At 54.0% G+C, this 21,002-nt stretch overlaps 5 protein-coding genes across 5 annotated transcripts; 2 read left to right on the plus strand and 3 right to left on the minus strand.

Annotated features, from left to right (window-relative positions):
- Positions 1-5,164: 5,164 nt before the first annotated feature.
- BDP81DRAFT_214710 (GIY-YIG catalytic domain-containing protein) lies at positions 5,165-6,924 on the minus strand. Its single transcript, XM_060582694.1, has 2 exons — positions 6,307-6,924; positions 5,165-6,054 (listed from the first exon to the last, which is right to left on the minus strand). The coding sequence occupies exons 1-2, from the start codon at positions 6,540-6,542 to the stop codon at positions 5,370-5,372; spliced, it is 921 nt and encodes a 306-aa protein (XP_060446469.1). The 5' UTR covers positions 6,543-6,924; the 3' UTR covers positions 5,165-5,369.
- Positions 6,925-11,987: 5,063 nt separating this feature from the next.
- BDP81DRAFT_426072 (serine/threonine protein kinase) lies at positions 11,988-13,827 on the plus strand. Its single transcript, XM_060590263.1, has 2 exons — positions 11,988-12,451; positions 12,509-13,827. The coding sequence occupies exons 1-2, from the start codon at positions 12,327-12,329 to the stop codon at positions 13,329-13,331; spliced, it is 948 nt and encodes a 315-aa protein (XP_060446470.1). The 5' UTR covers positions 11,988-12,326; the 3' UTR covers positions 13,332-13,827.
- Positions 13,828-14,064: 237 nt separating this feature from the next.
- Positions 14,065-16,090, minus strand: BDP81DRAFT_426073 (splicing factor 3a). The gene has a single exon (XM_060590264.1). The coding sequence runs from the start codon at positions 15,939-15,941 to the stop codon at positions 14,379-14,381; it is 1,563 nt and encodes a 520-aa protein (XP_060446471.1). The 5' UTR covers positions 15,942-16,090; the 3' UTR covers positions 14,065-14,378.
- A 216-nt stretch (positions 16,091-16,306) lies between these two features.
- Positions 16,307-18,140, plus strand: BDP81DRAFT_214746 (DEAD/DEAH box helicase). Its single transcript, XM_060582695.1, has 4 exons — positions 16,307-16,574; positions 16,646-17,686; positions 17,742-17,932; positions 17,996-18,140. Exons 1-3 carry the CDS (start codon positions 16,469-16,471, stop codon positions 17,798-17,800), a joined length of 1,206 nt encoding a protein of 401 aa, XP_060446472.1. The 5' UTR covers positions 16,307-16,468; the 3' UTR covers positions 17,801-17,932; positions 17,996-18,140.
- Positions 18,141-18,327: 187 nt separating this feature from the next.
- On the minus strand, positions 18,328-19,937 carry BDP81DRAFT_317870 (uncharacterized protein; the record flags this gene model as incomplete). Its single annotated transcript, XM_060584298.1, has 3 exons — positions 18,328-19,033; positions 19,101-19,545; positions 19,604-19,937. 3 exons carry the CDS (start codon positions 19,935-19,937, stop codon positions 18,328-18,330), a joined length of 1,485 nt encoding a protein of 494 aa, XP_060446473.1.
- Positions 19,938-21,002: the final 1,065 nt, after the last annotated feature.

Raw genomic sequence — 21,002 nt, forward strand, 5'->3', positions numbered from 1 at the left:
TTTGCGTCAAAGGGAGCGATGCTCTCTACCTAGTGTCCCGGGCACAGCCTCCTGCTTCCCTTTGATGAGAGTCAAGCTGCCCTGGTGTCATTTTACGTTCTTTAGTCCGAGGTACATTGTGGTCCGACCATACTGAGGTACCGCGGTACATGGCCCCCAATCGCTGACATCCAAGTCGGTCGACATGCGACATCAGACACACACACTCGCCCGCGTGCTCGCACATAATCAAATCGCAGCGGCACCCGACGACGTCGCAAATGCCGACCCATGAATCGTTTGGTGGAGTGCACGGCCACAAAAACTCCGCGTCGCCCATGGCTGGGATTACTCTCGATCATCGACCGAACATTCACACCAGGGCCATCCCTCAATCGCCATCCGACATGTCTCCAATGATTGGCCACCATCATTCACCAGGTCCGAGGTGCAAGACCTTGGTTGTTAGTTCGGCATCTGCGCCTCATGTGCTTCAGATGGCATTTCGAGGCTGCACCTTACAGCACTCAGCTAAGGATTCTTCGGAAGATATTTATCTAAAAGAATCTGCACCCGGTCGTCTTTGATTGATCGGCTTGCGACAATACTACTGCTGCATCTCAGTGTTGCGCCTAAACGCCTAAACTCTGCCCTGCCAGGATGGATGCCCTGGCGCGCACACCACGGACCACGAGACTTTGCTGCACGCCCACTCTTTTCCCATGCACAAGAAACCAACATCTGATATCGCTCGCTGACTCAACAGGGGGCCGCCAATATCAATCGCTTAGCGAACCAATCATGACAGTATGACGTTGGAGAAACCCACCCTGATGTCCCAGATCGGTCCAAGGGCGAGCATCATCCCTGCTTGCGGGGGCGGGCGCCGGACAGGCGACTCAGTTTTAGCATTTTCTGATGGGTTTTTTTTTCTCCTTTGTCCTTTCTTTCCTCAGATGACCTGCACGGTTTTGACGACCATGACGGCTCAGTCATCCATCAACTTTGGACATCACGATTGAATATCATTTTCAAAGACTTCATGTTTCTTGGTAGTAACCGGAGTTCAAAATTCACACATTTATGAAGGCACTACTTCATCCACATACAGTTTACTTCTGAGCGAAGGGGCAAGCAGGAACCTTGACGAACATTATGTTACGGCCAGCTAGTCGTAGTGAGGTATGTTTGCAGAAGTTGAGGCTACGGAACTACTAAACAGTATCGTAGGCATGGATAGCTTTAGGGAAGCTATGTCTGTAAGTCGTAAGGTAGAGAAGGCTTTAGTGATCAATCGTAGTCTTGTTAAAGAGATTCTTAGGGAAGATAGCTGAAAGCGATTATAAGATCTAATATAAAGTTAATCATTAAAGAAGCTATAAGAAGTCTATCCTAGAGCCCGGCTCGAGTTTAATTTATATATAAGTCCTAATCTCATATATATATTTTTATCTACCTATTTATTATATTTACTAGTAATTACTAAGTAAATACTAATAATGTTAACTACAACCCAATGTGCATGACCAAGTCCAAGGCCTGCCCCGCAGGCTCACGGCGGTTACAGCGCACCATATACGCACAGGACAAGGGGGACACTAGGCACCCTCTCACGGAACGGAAGAACTATGGTACAAGTCACGTGATGATAAGATAAGGATCATTTGGGATCAATATGATCCAACACGACTTGGGGGCTAAACGACGCCCGGCACGTCCTTTTGTTACCAGACGTTAAATACATCATCATCATCATCATCATTGGGGGCTAAACGATCATTCTGGATCAGAATGACCCAAGACGACCCAAGGGACAAGGGACATGTTCAGGATCAGGACTTGTATATAAGGATGGACTTGAGCTGGACTCTAGGACAGACTTCCATAGCTCTTCAGCAATTAACTTCGTATCAGGATTAACATCCGCTTTCAGCTACTACCTTGACAAGACTACGATTGATCACCGAAGCCTTACCCACCCTTACGATTGACAGACATAGCTTCCCTGAAGCTATCCCCGACTACGATTACTGTTACCAGTTCCGCAGCCTCAACTTCTGCAAACTACCCCTACGACTAGCTGGCCGTAACAAGCAGCTTCCGTAATATATCGGATTCTTCTTTTACACGCTCAACTTAATTTTATTGTCTTGATATCTAAGCGATTTCAGCCGATAGCCGTTCTTCTTTTATTCTGGCGGTTCGCATAATAGTGATCTTTCCGACCCAAAAGGTACTCATTCGGAAGTACACCCAAAATTTCCAAGGATGACGAGACAACGGGGATGGACACCGAGGCAAGATTGTAAAACAGCTTCACAGCAGAGTTGAAATCCATTGAAGCCTCTAGTTGCACCTGGTCAATCATACAAGCATGCAGGGAACTCGGAGAGTAACTAATCCTGGAAATATTCGGGGATCATTCGGACATCATCAAAAAGCGCTCTCATTTGCTCTGGAAGTCTATCCAATTACTCTTCTTGTCATGAACCGAGAGCTACGAGACACTCGCACAATACAACACTGATTCTGCTTCACTTTTGTAGCCACCTAAAGTTGTGATGTACTCCGGCTGGTCTCCAGGTTTGAGACGAATTGGCGTAAAACCCACGCGCTGTCCTCAAGCTTGCTCGATGAGATGAGGCTCACAGGGGCTTTTTCGTGCCCCGATGCCTCGATTTGATACTTGAAGATACTGAAAAAGGCCCCAAGTTTCCTTGCGATAAGATGTATCTTTTATTATAGAATGAATCACAGACAATGGCTGCACGCTGGTGTATATGTGACATGTCAACTGCAATGCCCCATAGTGAAAACGAAGCCGGGAGCAGGATTGCAAGATATGCCAAGGTACTCTCGGATCAATTTTGATCGGCTACAGCGTATCGAGAAGCGAACAGTAGCGTATTGCAACCCATAGGCACTCGTAATAAACATTCGTCATGTACTAGACCTTCGTGTCTCGATCAAGATTGCTAATTAGTAGGGACAAACACGTGTCTATGAGCGATCGTTGCTTGTGAGATTAGTCTGGTGCCGCTTTACGTTCAAGATTACCAACATATTGCAATGAACACGATAACGAGAGCTATTGTGCCAATGGGGGGCCTGTCTCAACCGATCGCAGACATCAAGAGGCCCGATAGATACATGGCGTTTCAGAAGGAACAAATTGACTGACATCGTTAGACTCGCCTGAACAAGTCGTACACGGCGACGCAAGGAACTTGTCGGCCTATATCTAGATGAATCCCACACGTGCTACCTTCCTAAAGTCAACGACCGCAACCTAATGTGATGAGTGAGAGAGCTGTCCCTTATGTCTCGTGCAGTTGATATGCCTTCAACTTCAACTTGACGACTCACAAATCTGTTTCCCCTCAGAGATGCTTTTCTAAGGCGAGATTGAAGCAGAGACCTCTCCGGAGTATCACTGAAGGGAGGTCACAGGTGGGAGAGAGAGGGATATGACGAGGGAAGCCGTACCACCGAAATTCCTGTTTCTGGGCCCTCTTAAACAGTTGATAGGGTAGTAGCTACACGACTAGAATGAGGTCCAGGTGAGATGCACCTCAGAGCCCGGCTTCAAGGTTATCGTCTAGGCAACAGACCTTTTCCTGGAGTGATTCCTTGAGAGGACCGGGCCAGAGGAATCAATTTACGAGGCTGTGTCAGCTTACTCATACCCCGCTCAGGAATGTGGCCATATTTCACCCAGTGTACGTTCACGATAGTGGGATGGGCATGATCAAGCCAACAACCTCTCAATACATCTCTAACCCAATATTATGGACTCAAAAGGAACTGTCGCTTGGCTTTCAGAAGGACCAAGGGGTCGGGCTCAGGGTAATCTGTCGTCACCACCGGCTCTCATGTGCTTATCTTTCTATGTGAAGGGGATGGTATCGCAATTCAGCTCGATGGCACGATCACAAGAGCGATGTCACGGTCCTCACGGAGCAATCATCCATTATGAAGCCAGCTAGGCATTAACGAATCGTCGAATCTAGGTTTCCAATCCCCCCCACCCGGTCAGTATACGTCACGCCTTACAGCTTTATCACAGGCTATTCGACTGCTGTGGGACACAATGTCAGGTAGTCAAAGAAATAGAGGGTCAAAAATCGCCTCTTGAGTTCTGCATGACGACCATCCGCCAAGAGCTTGACACCGTCAAGCCGCCACGAGATCGATTATGAAGCTTTCAAGACAGGACGTTGGTGCTGCTGGAAAGAGCACGAGTCCTACTGTACTCCTATGGTTCCCACCTTTTAAAAGTGCATTGTAGTCCCGGTATCTTCAAAGCCTATGGAGATGACAAGAGACATCTGATTCCACTGACAAGGCTGATATTGGACAGGACTACCTATTGACTCTCGATATTTGACCTCTCATGGCGGTTCAAGACTGATGTGGTGCCCCAGACAATCGTGTTGAGAGACAACCTTGCTACGCGTCGAGTAAACTACTTGTAGATCATATCGATCTTCTATGGGATTGTAAAGTCGCTCATTGATACAAAAGACATAATTCAAATTCATCGTACAGATATCTTTCATTTTGCCAAAGCCAAGTCTAACAACTAAACTAAGCTACTGGGGCCTCGGCGTGGTTGCTCTTGGGCCTGATCGGCAATCTAGGCCATGCCATGCAAAGAACCCTGGGCTAGCCGGCCCCTTCTGTTCTTCGCGTTTGCAGCCGCAGCTCTTGGGAGCTCGTCGCTGTCTTAGACGGTGGCGCCAGAGTCTACCGGTGTCGCAGATCCCCAGACCGTTACCAGCTTCGCGCCAGCTCAGTGTCTGACCTTTTTCTCGAGCCAAACATACCGAGCAGCGAAACTGGGCTTTCCGCGTTCATGCACAGCCCGAAGCTATTTGCATCCGGCCATGGGCATCGCGGTTGGCGTAGTCTGGATTTTCGACTGCTCTCGAGAAACTTCAACGGTGCTTTCCAGCACTGTCCAATTGGCTTCTCGACCATGAATTTCAGCTAGAACGAAGCGAATGCGATAGTCGAGATAGGCCTGTGGAGGTACACAAGTACCCCCCAAGCTCTCCATTGAACTTGCTAAGCTGAGCTTGCAGATTTGAGCAGAAGTATTTGCAGGGGAAATCGCTTCTGGGTACTCCGTAACTCGAATGCACCCAAGGACATCTCTCAATGCTTCCAGTCGATAGTAGTCGAGCTGTGAGAATAACTCGACACTGCCGCAAAGGTAGAACTCCACTGCTATGACGATAATGCGAAAACTCGTCACTAGCCGTCTGATTCATAAGAACCGATCTGACTCGTGGCGATTGGGAGAAACAGGCTTTGCGGGCCGAAAAGATGTTATCTCGCAGATGGATCTTGCAGATCCGTGTTTGACAGAGGGACCCACGTGCATCTTATCAAGTCTTCGTTCGCCTCTTCTTCACTTTCAGAAGAGCCTCGATTTCTTTCGCACCCCTTTCCCGTAGTGACAATTCTTTCATCATATCGACCCACTGAATCTGGCCCCCACATTGTGGACAATGGCCCTGAATAGGGACTACGACTCCTCGATCCTCTTCGTTGTGGAGCATATGACGACTCCAGCACGCAAGATGCCCAACGCCCTCACAAGACTCGTTTGGACATACAGCGTGTAATCCCTGACCGTGAGGGAGGGCTTCTTTGCAGACAACACAGTTGCCTTCTCTTTCAAAGGCGGTAATGGACTGTGCTTTTTCAACATAGGCCTTCATGTTTGTGTAATCCACAGGTAAAGCATGGATGCCCCAAGCGACGTCGTCTGAAGATGCGGCGGGGTCGGGGCCGAAGTCGGTGACTATGTTGAGGGTGTTTCGCAGAGGCTTGGTTGAGTTGGCAGAGGAGGAAACCCATGCTTTGTGTACATCCTTTGCAAAGAAATGTAGTGTAAGCGGCCACCGACGAAAGCTTGGTACACCTAGCAAGAGCTGTAGATTGGGCAAGATCGAGGAGAGGCTCGCACGAGGCCGGCGGGGGCGTCCATTCTTCTTCACTCCGTTCGAGACAGTGATCCGGGATGTTGAGGGTATATGCAGAGAAAGATGCGGGTTTGTCAACGCCCATCTGTTATCCTTTGGTCAGCGCATGGTTGAGAAGTTGATATTGACTGAAAATGTGATATCAAATCAGTTCAAAACGGTGCAATATGCAAGACCCAGACATGCAGGAGAAGCATGTGCAAGCTAGAGGGGTGGAGGAGGAGCGGGGAAACATCATCCGAAGCAGCTTGAGAGTATGCTTGGAAGCATGATTAGAGAGAAACAGCCTCAAGGTCAAGGTGAATCATGAACGGAACGAAGGGGACGGAGATCATACTCAAACTTTAGAGCAGCAACCATGCCCGGGAAGCCGGAAACCAGCCCCACCATGTCCCAGGGCCGCAGGCTCAGATGGGAGGTGCGAGCAGCGCCGCCGCGGGCCTCGCCATTGTGCTGCTTCAGACGGCGCGGAGGGTTGGGCGTCGAGCCGATGTAGAGAGACGCGTGGCGTACGGTGGAACGGAGTATGTACACCGTGTAGAGGGCGGGGATGGGCTTGGACTGGACGGGCATGACTCGGCAGGGGAGGGTAGACGAAGTCAGGACATGTTGTTGTGCGACCTGTTTTGGGATGGAGGTGCTGTGCAGACTCGGGACTCAGTGCTGAGTGCTTGTGCTGGTCGGATAAGGTAGTCTAACTCTAGACTCGTCTTTGCTTGTGGGCGCATACGTGGACTCGGTTTTGGGCGTGTGTCGGAGCGGTCGAGGTTGGGTCTGTAACTGAGTTTGTCCAGATGGGTGTAGGACCACAGGGCGAACACTGGAGGAGGAGGAGAGTATGGGTGACAGGCCAGGCCAGGCCAGGCCAGGCTTGGGAGTTGCTTGAACACCTGTGCTATTGTTGGTGAACTTGGTGCCAGTTGTGGTGGTTCGGGGTACTGCTGGCAATGCGCGCGGGGCGAAGGTACCGGACGGCGGCAAGGTGAGAGAGCGGTGTGCGAGGCGAGGCGAGTTGCGTTCCAGGTCCCCGTCTGGATTCGGATTCAAGGTTGGCTGGTTGCTTGGAGGCTAACCGTCAGCAGCGATGTCGGCCGAGGGGTGGGAGACTCGGGTAGCTGCACGGTGTACGGTCGGTGTACGGTGTTGGATGTGCCCTTGAGAGGGTGCTGCATGAGAGGGCGTGGGAGCGTGGGATGGTCGCGGAGTTTGAGTAAAGTGAATCCCAAGCTTGGGGGGAGACGGAATTTTTTTTGGCGTCAGGGTGACATTCGGCCAGGGACCGACAAATTGGAACTGGTCAGGTGAGAGCACCAGGTCGGGGTAAGAATGCAACGCAGGTCACGGTGAGACGGATTGACGTAGGTGGTGGCCCGTGGGAGTGCAGCAGTAGCAGTAGCAGCAGCAGCCACAGGTTAGAAGCAGTGATTGAGTGAAGCACCGTAGCACGAGGTGAAGGGGAATGGAAGATGAAGGTGAGTCAAAGATGGAAAGGGAACCGAGATGGACGGGACGGGATGAGGATGGGGGGGTGTTGCTGTCACGACTCACGGGGGGGAAGGGGGAGGAAACAAGCAATTTGCAAGGGGAAAATGTCAAAAATGGGGGGCCACCTACGCAGTACTCGGTAAGGTAGAACAGGTAATAATTGGGATTCAATATTGATTCACTTTGGAAATCTGGATCAAATCTGAGTCCAAATTGGATGGCTGACGGGCTGGACGGCTGCATTGAAAATAGAAATGTTCGGTCGGGAGTTGAGGAGAGGCTAATCCTGTTTGGGACACGGGAAAGAAGGCTGTGGCTGCTCGCCTGCACACCTGTTCTCACCTGTTCTCACCTTGCAAGTTGTCAGTGTGTCACGGGTCTCACCTCACCTTCTTCACCTTGTTTTTTTTTTCTAAACTAATATTTTTTCTCGTCAGGGGATGCCAGGATGGGAGGCATGGGAAGGCGTGGAGGGCCAGCCGATAACGGGAGCATGGGGACACGGGGGGGTAAGACACCGGGGAAGCTGACCCCAAGTCTTCCGCCTCGTCGTTCCTTCCGGTTGGCGGTTGGCGGTTGCACTTGCACCTGCACCTGGCCATCTGCACCTCGCACCTGCACTTTTTCGCACTTTTTGCTCCTGCCTCAGAGGCTCAGTGCCTGCCGTTCCTGCTGTTCCTGACGATGCCTCCTGCCCTCCTGCCTCGTACCGTTCGTGCCTCCTCCCCCCCCCCCCCCCCCCCCCCCCCCCTCCCAGCTGAGCATCGTCGCCCGGCTTCGTCCCTCGTCTTCCCCCCGGCCATCGGACCCCCCACCCCCCCTCAACATTCCCCCATGTTTTTCAATTTTAGATTCCCATGTCGCAACACTTCGTCCCGTGATGTGCAAAAAAATGCCACCCTCGTCAGCTTTAGCTCGGGGCGTGAAGTTCTGCTCTCCACGAAGTACCTTACGCCGTACGGATAAGGTAGCTTCCCCAGCTTCCCGTCAGCTTGGGGTCACGACACACCGACACCAGCAACCGACACCAGCAACCGACACCGACCGCGGAACCAAACGCTGCACTCCGCAACCGCAATCGTGGACTCCCAACTTCCAAGCTTCCGTCTAATCAACCACCTGCATGCACTCAGAACTCTTCCAAGCGGGTGCGTGCCTGGCGATGCCGGTTTCAAGACGAGCAAACCCTTCCATACCGCTGTTCACTTGTTATTACTCACAGAACCACCAACCATCTGCCCTGGCACGCCGCACGCCTAGCTAGCTAGCAGGTGTCACTCGAAAGACCAAATGCTTCACTCAGATTGCCAAGGTGTTCGAATGAAATGGGAATCGAGACGAATCGAGGGCACAGAGCCTCACTGATGCTGACAAGAGCATAGATCACCTGCCATTACGAAGAGTTACGCATCCTACGCTGATTACCGAGCCACATACGCACACTGCGGATTTCAGGTATTCACGTAGTGATCAGAACCTCGATGGCTGTGCCAATTAGTACCAAGCACGGCACTCGGTCATACGAAGAGTTGTGTCAGTGCAGTGCCACAGCCTGTGCGACAGAAGAGAAATCGAGCAATTGATTGACCGACCTGCGACTGTCGGTTGCAGTTGTGCAGCTCCAGAGGTCAAGGAGCAACGCACCCCAAATGCCCGAGCCAAGATTCCCCTCCCAAAAAGACCAAAGGGCCCAGAGAATGATGTGACCGGACGCACCGATGGAGGCTTCGAGAGACACGGACTGGAGCTGTGGGCTAGAGCTGTGCGAAAGTAAGTACGGAGTATCCAGTTCCAGTCGTTCCTAGCGCACATCAGTTCGCCTCCTGCCCTACGTCCGGAGACACAATCGCCGCTCAATCCGCATCCGCCGTCACGAACCCACAGAATGCCCGTCAATTGGCGTCTTCCATTGGCACACAATGCGCGTGGCACGCGTGGCACGCGTGGATTGACGCTTGTCTCTTTGCTTTCGCTGATCCGATGAGGTCTGCCACGTTCGCCTGTTTCCGACTCGGGAGCGAGCAGCAGTAACACACAGTTACACAGTATGCTGGCACGGCTGGCAAACCAATGGAATCCTCTCACCCCACGTTTTCGACTGTGCCCTCGAGAATCTTGACCGAATTTCCGAGACACGACAAAGCTCCCCCTTCAACCTTGTGCTGCTGCGCGAGCAGGCACCATGTGTGAGGTGGAATGCATGCGCGGGTGTAAAATGCATACACCAGCTGCAGCCAAGCAATGGAGCATCCAAGCCAGAAGGCTGGCTCACTGCTGCGAAGCTATGAGAGCCGAACAAACAGCCACCAAACACACTTGTCAGCTTGTTTCCCTGGCAAAAGGCCATCGACTGTATAGCCAGAAAGCCAATAGCTTCCTCAACTGACTGGCTCAACGCTTGCGGCTTTACGGCTTTGGGCCTGCCGACCACGGCGTTGGAGGCGTTGTGGATGGCTTGGGTAGTGGAATACGGGCTGCGGCGTACGGCGTGCGGCTTGCTACCCACACCTCATCTCTAACTTTGGAAGTTAATCAGTCACCCACCACCCACTGACATCTCAAATCACCCACCTATTCGCACCGTAAGGCAGTCAGCCTGCAGTCGGTGTGCAGCAGCACCGCACACCACTATGGCAGTTGATAGCCGAACCCGATTGATTCAGAGACGACGCGGCAGCAAAGGAAACGCCAAAGAAAGCACACCACCCCTCGAACCGGGCAATTATCTGCAGTTGCGTGACAACAGAGGCCAGGTGCGCTCAAAGCTCCGTATGCGCCGAAGACGTCTGGTCATGCCGGAATACTACCAGGCCACCTGGGCAGGCAACGGATGCAGACACAAGTATCCGGTCCTTCGGTGACAGCGGCATTCCAGCCAACCATTCTACCACCTGGACACACTGATGGTCACTGAGGGTTTCCTCGTGGATTGCAAAGAAAGCCAGCAGGGCCAGTCAGCACTCGCGACCTAGAGGGGTGTGGGCGCGTACCTGGGCCGGAGGAGGGGACCCCTATGATGGGATTCTGGGAGCATCTCCAAATACGGTCCATCCTTGCCGATCCCAAGGCCAAGGGTTCCAAGGTCAATCATGGAGCACCTGGATCTCGCTGGAGAAGGACTGTCCGTCACTGTCGCTGTTCGAGACGCCAAAATTCCCTGTCCTGGATCTGCTGCCAGCAGACGCTCGCAGATGACCTTCCCTCCTGGGTTACCCTCTCTGTTGGTCTCTGTCGATGGGTTCTTTTCTGTCTCGAAGCTGTCGACACGCCGCGAGGGACAACGTGAGCACCAGGAGTGATCTAGACCGCAGTCTACTGTCCACGGCCGCTGCACGTTCTATGGCGATAGACCGACAGACCGACAGACCGATAGGCCACCCTCCATCAGCATTCAGCACACAGTCCGGCCCCCCTCAACCATGCACGTTTACCCTAGGAGAAGGACGACCCGTGGGGGTGGATGAAGCAGGGCGGCAGGCGGATAAGGTGAGTGTGCCGTCGCACTAAGAAAAATCTTTTTTTTCCCCTTCCATAATGGTGGGTGGAGGAGGTGCCGTGATTATTCTGGACCCGGGTGACTGTCCCCCCCCGGCTCACTGAAAGTTGAAACTAGGAAGAATTGGAGCGAACTCATTTGCCTCACCGCCGCCGCGCTCGACCCGTGGCACGCATAGCTAGCTTTGTTACTGAATAGTGAGTGAAGAAGTAAGGTGAGGGTGGTGAGATGGTGGCAGCTGCTAACGTCCTATTTCCAGCCCTCGATGCCCAGCCGGCACCTTCACCTGTCCGTCTGTCTGTGTGCGACTTGACCTGAGCGAGAGGAGTCAGGGCTCTATCCGTAGATAGTAGAGAGACGTATCTTTTCTATCTCCTGCGTGTCTCCCCCTCGTCTCGTCTTGTCAAACACCATCTGAGAAAAGACCTAATGAGGTATCCGTACGGCTACTCAAAATACTGTGTTCGAATAGTGTACACGAATATCAGTACGTACCTCGCCACCCCTGCCGGTCGCTGCCAAGTCCGGCTCGCGCATCCCGCTGCAATCAGAAGTCTGGACTCTTTCGTCCTTGCTTCCCCTCCAGTCACTGGGACGGTGTGGACGGTCTGAGAGAGAGCCGCTGAAGGGACTTGGGTGATCCGTGTGCCACACACCGAGAAAGACGAGAGATGGAAAGAGAGAAACAGGGTGACACTGGACAGTGACAGACCAGAGTCACCAGTGTAGGAGTCGGAGATAAAAAAGTGCCTGCCAGATATCCGTATTCCGTAGCTACACTGATAAGCTTGCCTCTTGGGGTGTGTGGGAAGACCGGGACCCCTCCCCCTCTCTGCATACCACACCCCCCACTACTTCCATCACACACCACCCACTTCTCCCACGCCACGCCACGCCCCCTGCCCTGCGGTCTGCGGCCTGCCCTTGAGGTGGTTGTCTTGGCTTTTTTCCATAGGTACCGCCTGAAAGTACCCGACCGCCCGTTAAAGAAGCGTTGCTCCTCCGACTCAACTTGCTTCGATTCTGTCACTCTCACTCCGACAACCAACTCAACCTACGTATCTACGTCTTCCCCTCTTCGACATCGATTCGAGACCATCGATTACGCCCATCTTAAGACACTTTCAACCGGCTCTTGTCTAGATAAGATTCCACCCTGATGACTGGAATCTCGTGCTAGACGCTTTCTCCACAAACTTCGATCGGGCATATATCACCTAATGACCATTATCGACCAGTTTCTTCTTCGACAGCCTCTGCAAGCTGTCACATAAAGAAGTGAACTTCGACGACGCGAAACCGCCGAAGACTATTTTACCGCAGCCCTTTCTTGGATAGAGATCCATTCTCTCAACCAACACACACACATCAACAAAATGATCCCAAGAGGTCTCACTTCCGCCTTCGGGACCCCGTCCCTCGAGATCGGCCAGATCCTGCTCGGCAATGCTAGCCGATACACCATTCAGAAGAAGATCCGTGAGGGCGTTTGGATCGCAACGTAAGCATACCACAAGCAAAGGCTTTCAAAAGGGGCAAAGCACTAATATCATCTCAGCAACCCTATGGGCAACAAGTCCATCGTCAAGGGTGTTCAGGGTATCTCCGGAGCCCAGAACGAGCACAACGTCCTTCGCAAGTTCCAGGGCAACCCTTTCCTCCGCCCCGTCATCGACGAGATCCAGCAAGATGCCCCGATGATTGTGCTCCAGCACATGGACGACCACCTCTTGAACGCAACCATCAAGAAGCCTTTGACCAACCGCGAGATTCGCTTCGTTGCCCGCGCTGTTCTCCGTGGCCTCTCCACCCTCCACAAGGATGGCTACGTCCACACCGATATCAAGCCCGACAACATCCTCGTCAACTACGCTTCGGCCTCTGAGGCTGACCCCGACCTTCGCTTTTCCGATGTTCAGATCGGTGACCTCGGGGCTTCCTACTCGGTTGACTCTGACGTAGCTACCAAGGGTTTCCTCATCGGTGCTCCCATCTGGACCAGCCCTGAGGTGCTCATGGAGGTTCCCTGGGGAACTGCCAGCGATATCTGGGCCTTTGGCTCCATGATGATCGCCCTTCTCCACGGCGGCGACTACAACCCCTTCCGCCCTACCAACGCTCGCTACCACGACCGCAGCTACATCTTTGAGGTCCTTCGCCAGCAGTCTCGTCGCTTCGGCGCCATCCCCGAGACCTACCTTGAGCGAGCGCGTCCCGGCAAGGCCATGGCCGCCAAGGCACTGACTGTCGGCCGCAAGGTTGAGCCTCTCGACTTCCGCACAGCCTCTCACTTCATCAACCGCATCATGCGCATGGACGCCGCCGAGCGCCCTACCGCCGACCAGCTTCTCGAGGAGATGTCTGGCCTTTTCGAGGACTAGATTATAAACCATCGAGAGTCATTTACGATTTTGGAGACGAATGAAAGATATCCAGCAATGGATGAACAGCGATTATGTTTTTTTGTGTACCGGCAAATGGACACCAGCATTATACACCAGGGGAAGAACTACAGGACAGAACTTAATGTGGATGAAAAGCGGCGGCAGCCATTGAGCTCCATTTCCTTTGTGTTTTTGGGACACCAGGATACTACCTACAGGCGGGCTTTTGTCATTTCAGCAGCGATGTTTGGGTATCGCCTCAACAGGATTACTTGGGGATTTGGGTGAAACGGTCAATAGGAAAAGATCGCAAAGGGAAGACAAAAAAGTACACAGGGGCAACTAGGGGAAAGCGAATGTTTTTGAGCGAGAAAAAGAACCACCCAGGAGGTACTGTACAAAGAGATAGATCCCTTAGAATGGGGAACACCACATAGACAACCACCCATATATTGTAGCCTCAAAAAGATGGCTCATACTGCAACAGTCACACAAATTTTCCGCTTTCATCATCTCAAGTGACCAATTCTGTTTCAGGCCTGCTCGTGCTCTGGCCAGTCTTTAGGTCTGAGATGAAGCATTGAGGCGGACACTGCATCTACTATGAGTGTAGCATTTGTAGTCTCTGGCTTAAGATTTGAGAGATGACGTCGAGTATACCTGGGGAGGCACATTCTGCATGTTCCAAGTCGATGAACAAACTCATCCCTTTCTTAGCAAATTTCCAGTTTCGCCGATGTGAGGGATGTTGGACATAGAGCCAAGGTTTCCGCCGTTTTCTGTCTCTAGGATTTTGCCAAACAGAGGATCACGTCGCCTTCAAACATCGATGCAGAGGCCCTCAAAGATATCTATGATTGTAATCTTGGTTACCCCTCACATTGAACGCAACCGCAGAGTAAGTGCTTCTGATATCTACATTTCACAATCTCCACAGCGATTCTACGATCGTCGCGCCTCCCCGTCGCCTTTGGAATACTTGTACACCACGCCCCATCTTCCCCCTTTTCCCTCATGACTCTGAGAAAGGTAGTGTCACTCCATTTACAAAAGACCCTGCTTCTGCAAATCGTAGTACACCTTCTCAGGCATAACATTCCCCTCCGCATCCTCCATCTGCACCACGCTCCCCTCGTCAACCTTGGTCTTCTTCGCTTCCCGCTGGATCTTGTCCCACAGATTCACCGCCTCCTCGATACTCGTGATATCGCGGAACAGACTGGTATTCGTAATACCGAGACACCGCAACCCGTGAACATGCCTCGCCTCGTTGAAATGCTTATCAAATGCCCGCCGGCCCATGTAGACAAAGTTACCACAAATCTCGCAGGGGAACTCGACGCCCAAACCGTGCAGACGGTACAGCCAGAAGGGGATCGGCTTACCGTCCCACGCGAGGGGCAGTTTCAGCGGGTTGTAAATCTTCTCCTCGCCGTCCTCGCCGTCTTCGTCGTCGTCTTCGCCGTCCGCGCCGCCGCCGTTGTGGTGTGCCATGCCGCTGCCGGGCGCCGAGTACGACAGGTTCATTATGTTTTCCAGCTCCTGCTGGCGCTCGCGCTCCGTCATGCCCTGTCTGCGCTCGACGTTTACGCGCGTGTCGCCGCGTTCCGTGCTCACTGCTGCCGCGAGGCGTTTGACGCGGTACTCGCGCTCTGCGACGGCTCGTTCCTTCAGCCTCGTTGCTGATACCTTGTTTGTGCTGCCGCCGCTGGTTTCTTCCTCGCCTTCTTCCTCGCGGCGCGCTTTCCTCGCCTCGGCGGCCTTGATGTGCTTGCGTCCCGTCATGTGTGCTTTGTAGACGTTTTCGTTCTTGAACTCCTTTTCGCAGTCGTCGCACCAGATGGCGTCTGCTGAGCTGGTCTCCTTTGCGGTACCGTTCGCACCACCACTGCCACCGCTCGTCTCCTTCTGCCAACCCGACACCTCGTCCTTTTCCCACGCCGCCTCAAAGTCGCTGTCGAACCCCAGGAACACCTTGTCGAGGTTCTCGAGCGGCCGCGTGCGGCGCATAAAGGACTCGAGGTACGACGCCAGCTCGCCGACGTACTTGAAGTACTGATCCGTCAGCTTCTCGCCGCGCTTCAGGCCACCGTAGCCTGGTGCGAAGTTGTCAAAGACCTCGAGGTACTGCAGATACGACAGGCGCTTGACGTTGGGGAGGTTGAGGTAGGCCTCGTGGGAGGTGTGCAGGTCAAAGAAGCGGCCGAAGCCTTCCTCGCCCGTGAACAGGCGGTCGACAATGTAAGGCATGACTTCCCCGTCGTCGGGTTTCTTGACGCGGTACCGCACCTCCGAGTTCTCGGCCTGTTCGTTTGGGTATTTGGCATGGTGCTCGCGCGCCGTCTTGAGCTGGCTGTAGAACTCCTCAAAGGGGTCGCCTGTGCCGATGGTCTGGATCTCGTGGCCGCGCTGGCCGTCGGCGTCGCGGTAGATGTCGAGGAGCTTGACGGACTGGGACTGGATCTGGTCGAGGAGCTGGCCGATTTCGTGGTCGCGGTTCAGGCGGTCGCGAATGTGTTTTGGTTCTTCGCTGATACGGTCTGCGATGCCTTGCTCGAGGCGCTCGAGGTCCTCGTGGAGGTAGCGCTGCTCTTCGATTACGCCCATTGTGTCGTCGTTCGTCTCCGTCGGGCGCTGCTTGGTTATGTAGAGAGCGGACTGAGCTGGGCTGCTGCACGTTCTCGGGGGACTGGCAGAGGCTGAAGGGGACGAGGCTTTAGAAAAATCAAAGTCGCAGCCTTTCTCGACAAGACGTTTGTTTGCTGGTGAGTGGTCCACCAAATAAGGTCGCGTTAGCTTTGGGTTTTTTGCGATGGCAAGCTGCGCAGAGCACTGTGGAAACCAGAGACACCCTGTGATAAATCGACCGGATTTCCACCATGTCGGCATCGCAGATCTTCCGTCCCGGGCTTCTCTCGAACCTCCACTGGAAAGGCACTGGACGGAAGACAGACTTCCAGCGCTACGGCCACTGACATGCAGTCGCGCCGTCGAAGCTACAGCGCGCCCCTCTAAAATTTCCATCACTTTGCTTGCACCGTCCGCCTGCAAACCATCCTCCACCAAACGCACCATCGCGACAAATCGTCCAAGCAGCACCATCACTCGCCACACCACCCGACAAGACCATCATCATGGCGGAAGGAAGCGGAATCGACCGTAAGGCGGAGGAGAGGATGGAGTTTTCGACCTCTAAGGAAGTGACGGTCCACCCGACCTTTGAGTCCATGTCCCTCAAGGGTAAGGCTGTCCATCACTAATCACTACACTAAATGACATTGACACGGCGCATACTGACGTCCCACATTTAGAGAACCTCCTTCGCGGCATCTACGCCTATGGCTACGAATCGCCCTCGGCCGTGCAGTCCCGCGCTATTGTCCAGGTCTGCAAGGGTCGCGACACCATCGCCCAGGCGCAGTCCGGTACGGGTAAGACGGCGACCTTCTCGATCAGCATGCTCCAGGTTATCGACACGGCGGTGCGCGAGACCCAGGCCCTCGTCCTCTCCCCGACCCGCGAACTCGCGACCCAGATTCAGTCCGTCGTCATGGCTCTCGGCGACTACATGAACGTCCAGTGCCACGCCTGCATCGGCGGCACCAACGTGGGCGAGGATATCCGCAAGCTCGACTACGGCCAGCACATCGTCTCCGGCACCCCTGGCCGTGTCGCCGATATGATCCGTCGTCGTCACCTGCGCACGCGCCACATCAAGATGCTCGTTCTTGACGAAGCCGACGAGCTCCTCAACCGCGGATTCCGCGAGCAGATCTACGACGTCTACCGATACCTGCCCCCCGCAACGCAGGTCGTCGTCGTCAGCGCTACCCTCCCGTACGATGTCCTCGACATGACGACCAAGTTCATGACCGACCCCGTTCGTATCCTCGTCAAGCGTGACGAGTTGACCCTCGAGGGATTGAAGCAGTACTTTATCGCCGTCGAGAAGGAGGACTGGAAGTTTGATACCCTGTGCGATCTCTACGACACCCTGACCATTACGCAGGCCGTCATCTTCTGCAACACCCGCAGAAAGGTGGATTGGTTGACGGACAAGATGCGCGAGGCCAACTTCACCGTCAGCAGTATGCACGGTGACATGCCGCAAAAGGAACGCGACAGCATTATGCAGGACTTCCGCCAGGGCAACAGCCGTGTGCTCATCTCGACCGATGTGTGGGCGCGTGGTATCGACGTGCAGCAGGTCAGTTTGGTCATCAACTACGACCTGCCGAGCAACCGTGAGAACTACATCCACCGTATCGGTCGTAGTGGTCGCTTTGGACGTAAGGGTGTTGCCATCAACTTCGTTACTAGCGAAGATGTGCGCATTCTGCGGGATATTGAGTGTGAGTGTTTGCCCTTGGCCTGTTGACTTACTGCGATACTGACTGAGATTCTTAGTGTACTACTCTACCCAGATTGATGAGATGCCCATGAACGTGGCCGATCTCATCTCTTAAGCAAATGGTTGATAAGAAACCAAAAATACTTGAATCCTGTGTAGGCAGATGGCAAGGATAATCAAACAAGGCAGACGAGAAGGTCGTCATGCCAATGAGACAGTGGAGGAAGGGGGCTTGATTTAGAAGCAGGTGAGCAAGATACAGTCCATCGTCGTGAGACAAGTGCACGGTTTGCTAACACCCACCTCAAAGTGAAAAATCTAGATTGTCAAGGAACGGATCGTGGGCGAATGCAGGCGTCACAAAATAAGGAAGTGGACTGATGGCTTTGGGAAAATGTCATTATTCGTAGTACTATGAACAGCCGCGCCCTGCGCTGAATGGGTATACAACACATGATACCCTCCCCACGCATGTTTTTTGCCGTTCCAACGCCGTCTGAAGTATGTGATGCTGGTGCTGTCAAAAAACGCAGTGGCTCTCTGTTGCTTGGTCGGCTGTGCGACTGGCGAATATAAATAATTCGCTGCTAAAATGCCTTCCCCGAGGTCTTCGCCTCGATATGAACGCCTTGCCATTTCCTGTTATACATACAATTCATTGAATCCGATTCTCAGGCATGGGCGCAGAGCTGAAGCGCATGGACCGCACCGTAGCATCGACCCGCGCGTCTTTGCGCCCTGCGGCGGCTGAAGCCTCGACTTCCTCACGAGGGTGGACGGCCACCGCAACGGCGCACCGGCATCAACTTCCGCTAACCGGAACTCGTCACGGCTGCCTCGGCTGCCGCCCCGTACGCTGCTCCTTGCCGGCGCAGCGGGTTTCATCGCCGTCAACACGTCGACGTGCTCCGCCTCTTCGTACGGGGAGAACTTGAGGTCGTCCAAGCTGGCAAAGGTATCCCTCTGCACGCGCGGGCGATTCGATTTTGTGCCGATAGTCAAGGGACGCTGGTAGTGCATTTCCGGGTCGCCGTGGGAGAAGTTCTTTTCCCACTCGTCGCGGCGGGCGGCGTCTGCTGCGGCGGCGGCGTAGGAGTTGTAGGAGCTGTACATGATGCCGCCGCCGCCGGCTGTGTTGTTGCCGGCTGCGGAGGCCATGAAGTGGGGGAAGAGGCGGCATAGTAGGGGTTTGAGGGTGGTGAGGCAGGCTGTTACGATGGCGGCGTGGACTTCGACGCAGGTTAGGTTTGCGATGCGGACGGCGGACCAGGTTACGTCCATTACTTGGAGGGGGGTCTCGTCTGTGTGGAAGAGGCGGACGAGGCGGACTATGGAGATTGCGCAGACGCTGGGGGTGGTGTTAGTCTTTCTTGGTTTTTGTCTTTTGAATGCTTCGAAGACAGAGGAGGGCTTACAGGAACGCGAGGCAGAAGATGATGTACAGACCCGTCTTCTGCCGGCGGGGGAGGCGCATGGTGTGGATGACGGGCAGAGGCAGGAGGAAGATGAGAAAGTCGGTGGCGAGGTGGAGGCATGCGTTGCCCCAGAAGACGGAGATGGGGTGGCAGTAGACGGGCGGGTTCAAGGGGTCGTAGTCCCAGGCGGAGTGGAGGGGCACGCATGTGGTGAGGATGCTGACGATGATCCAGGCGTGGGAGAGGACGACGACGCCGAGGAGGATCTTGCCGAGGAGACGGATGGAGTCGTAGGTGAGGATGCGGATGTAGAGGAGGAGTATGGAGATCTTTGTCAGAGTGAGGCTGACGGAGTAGAAGAGGTTTGTGAAGATGCCTGCTTCGATGTAGGCGGCGAAGGAGGGGTAGGAGTAGTAGAGGTGTTGGCCGAGACCAAAGTTGAGTTCTGGGGTTGTTAGTTGACTTTGATTTCTAGTTCCGTGATGATGATGATTTTGACTCACGAGTTATCATGCCTCCGCTGGTGGCGATGGCAAAGATCAGGGAGGCGAGGATGGCCCAGTCTTCCCACTTGACGGAGCGGAGGATCCTGGCACGGGTGTAGAAGCGCATGGCAACGAAGGCGGTGGCCACGACGGCCGAGAGGACGGCCACGGGCACGACGGAGGCGCCATTCCACTCGTTCGGGTCGGGTCTCGGGAGGACAAGCCAGGGCGGGATCGTAGTGTTTGCTGCTGCGGTTGTTGTTGCCGCTGCAGCTGGGGCAGAGGCAGAGGCACCAAGGTGAACGGAGCGGAGGGCCAAGAAAGGAGCGGTGCCAGAGGCCCGGGGCGGCATTGTTGCGTTTGAGGGTGGTTTGCCGTAGAGGCTGGATTCGATGTGAGATGTACTTGCTTATGAGTACATGGTCGATCGACTTGGCGAAAGATGGTTCTGAGGCGGTATTTTGATGAGTTGTTCGTACGACTTGAGAAAGAGTGAGAGACGTCGGTGTTTCGAGGTGAGTTTTTTATTTTGGATTATTGCTGTGATATCGATTCGTACGCCACCGGTGGCTCGCACTTGCAGATAACCCGTCGACAAATGCGAGATCTAGCTCGTCATTGCTGATGTCGATACTAAGATGATGAAAAGCTCCGAGATCCAAAAGGCGACAAAGGAAACGACCAAGATGTCTCAAAGGGGGGAGACGAAATGGCGGGTCACTCGACCTTATACCGGCAGGGCCATACAGCCACCAACACAAACCAACCCCTGTTGATCTCGACCAGGTCCATGAAGGGGACGAGGCAGACTGCCGGACTGAGAGCGAAGGGGGCCGGGGAGAGAGTGTGTGGGAGACAAGAAGTGGCCGCGATGTGGCCGCGCACCGGGCCAGGGGTTGATGAACCAGGGGTGGACAAGTAAGTGGATTAGAATCTGTGACGGGCGACAGACGCAGGAACCCATGTCCTTTCTTCTCTCTCTCACTGTGAGAGCTCTCTGCCCGTTGGTGGCCGCATTCTGGTCTCTGCGGCCTTGGAAGCCGCCGGCAGCCCCAGATTTTCGGGAGAGTGTCCCACTGAGACGGGGGTGGGCAAAGGCCACTCAGGCCAGAGCATTGGTTGGAGTTTGGATAGCCGGCCCTTGAACCAATATGGCCGCGGCTGAAGTGGTTGCAGGCGGTGGAGAGAAGCAACCAGGGTACGGAAATATCTTGTGCGATGACTGGTCACTGGCCACGCTGGGCTCTGGCGGTTCAAGGATGTTTTGGCAGGGGGTTTGTGATGATGGGTGCCGGTTTGGTTACATGTTGGTGGTCGTGGTGTCATGTCCGGGCCGTGTTGAGGGGCAGTCGATCTTTCAGTCTGGCCTGGTCTGTCTTGATGCGTGCGATTGGTGCGTTGAGTGAAGTGGTGACTG

Source organism: Colletotrichum phormii (genome assembly GCF_030913505.1).
Source record: "Colletotrichum phormii strain CBS 102054 chromosome Unknown BDP81scaffold_8, whole genome shotgun sequence".
Lineage (NCBI taxonomy): Eukaryota > Fungi > Ascomycota > Sordariomycetes > Glomerellales > Glomerellaceae > Colletotrichum > Colletotrichum phormii.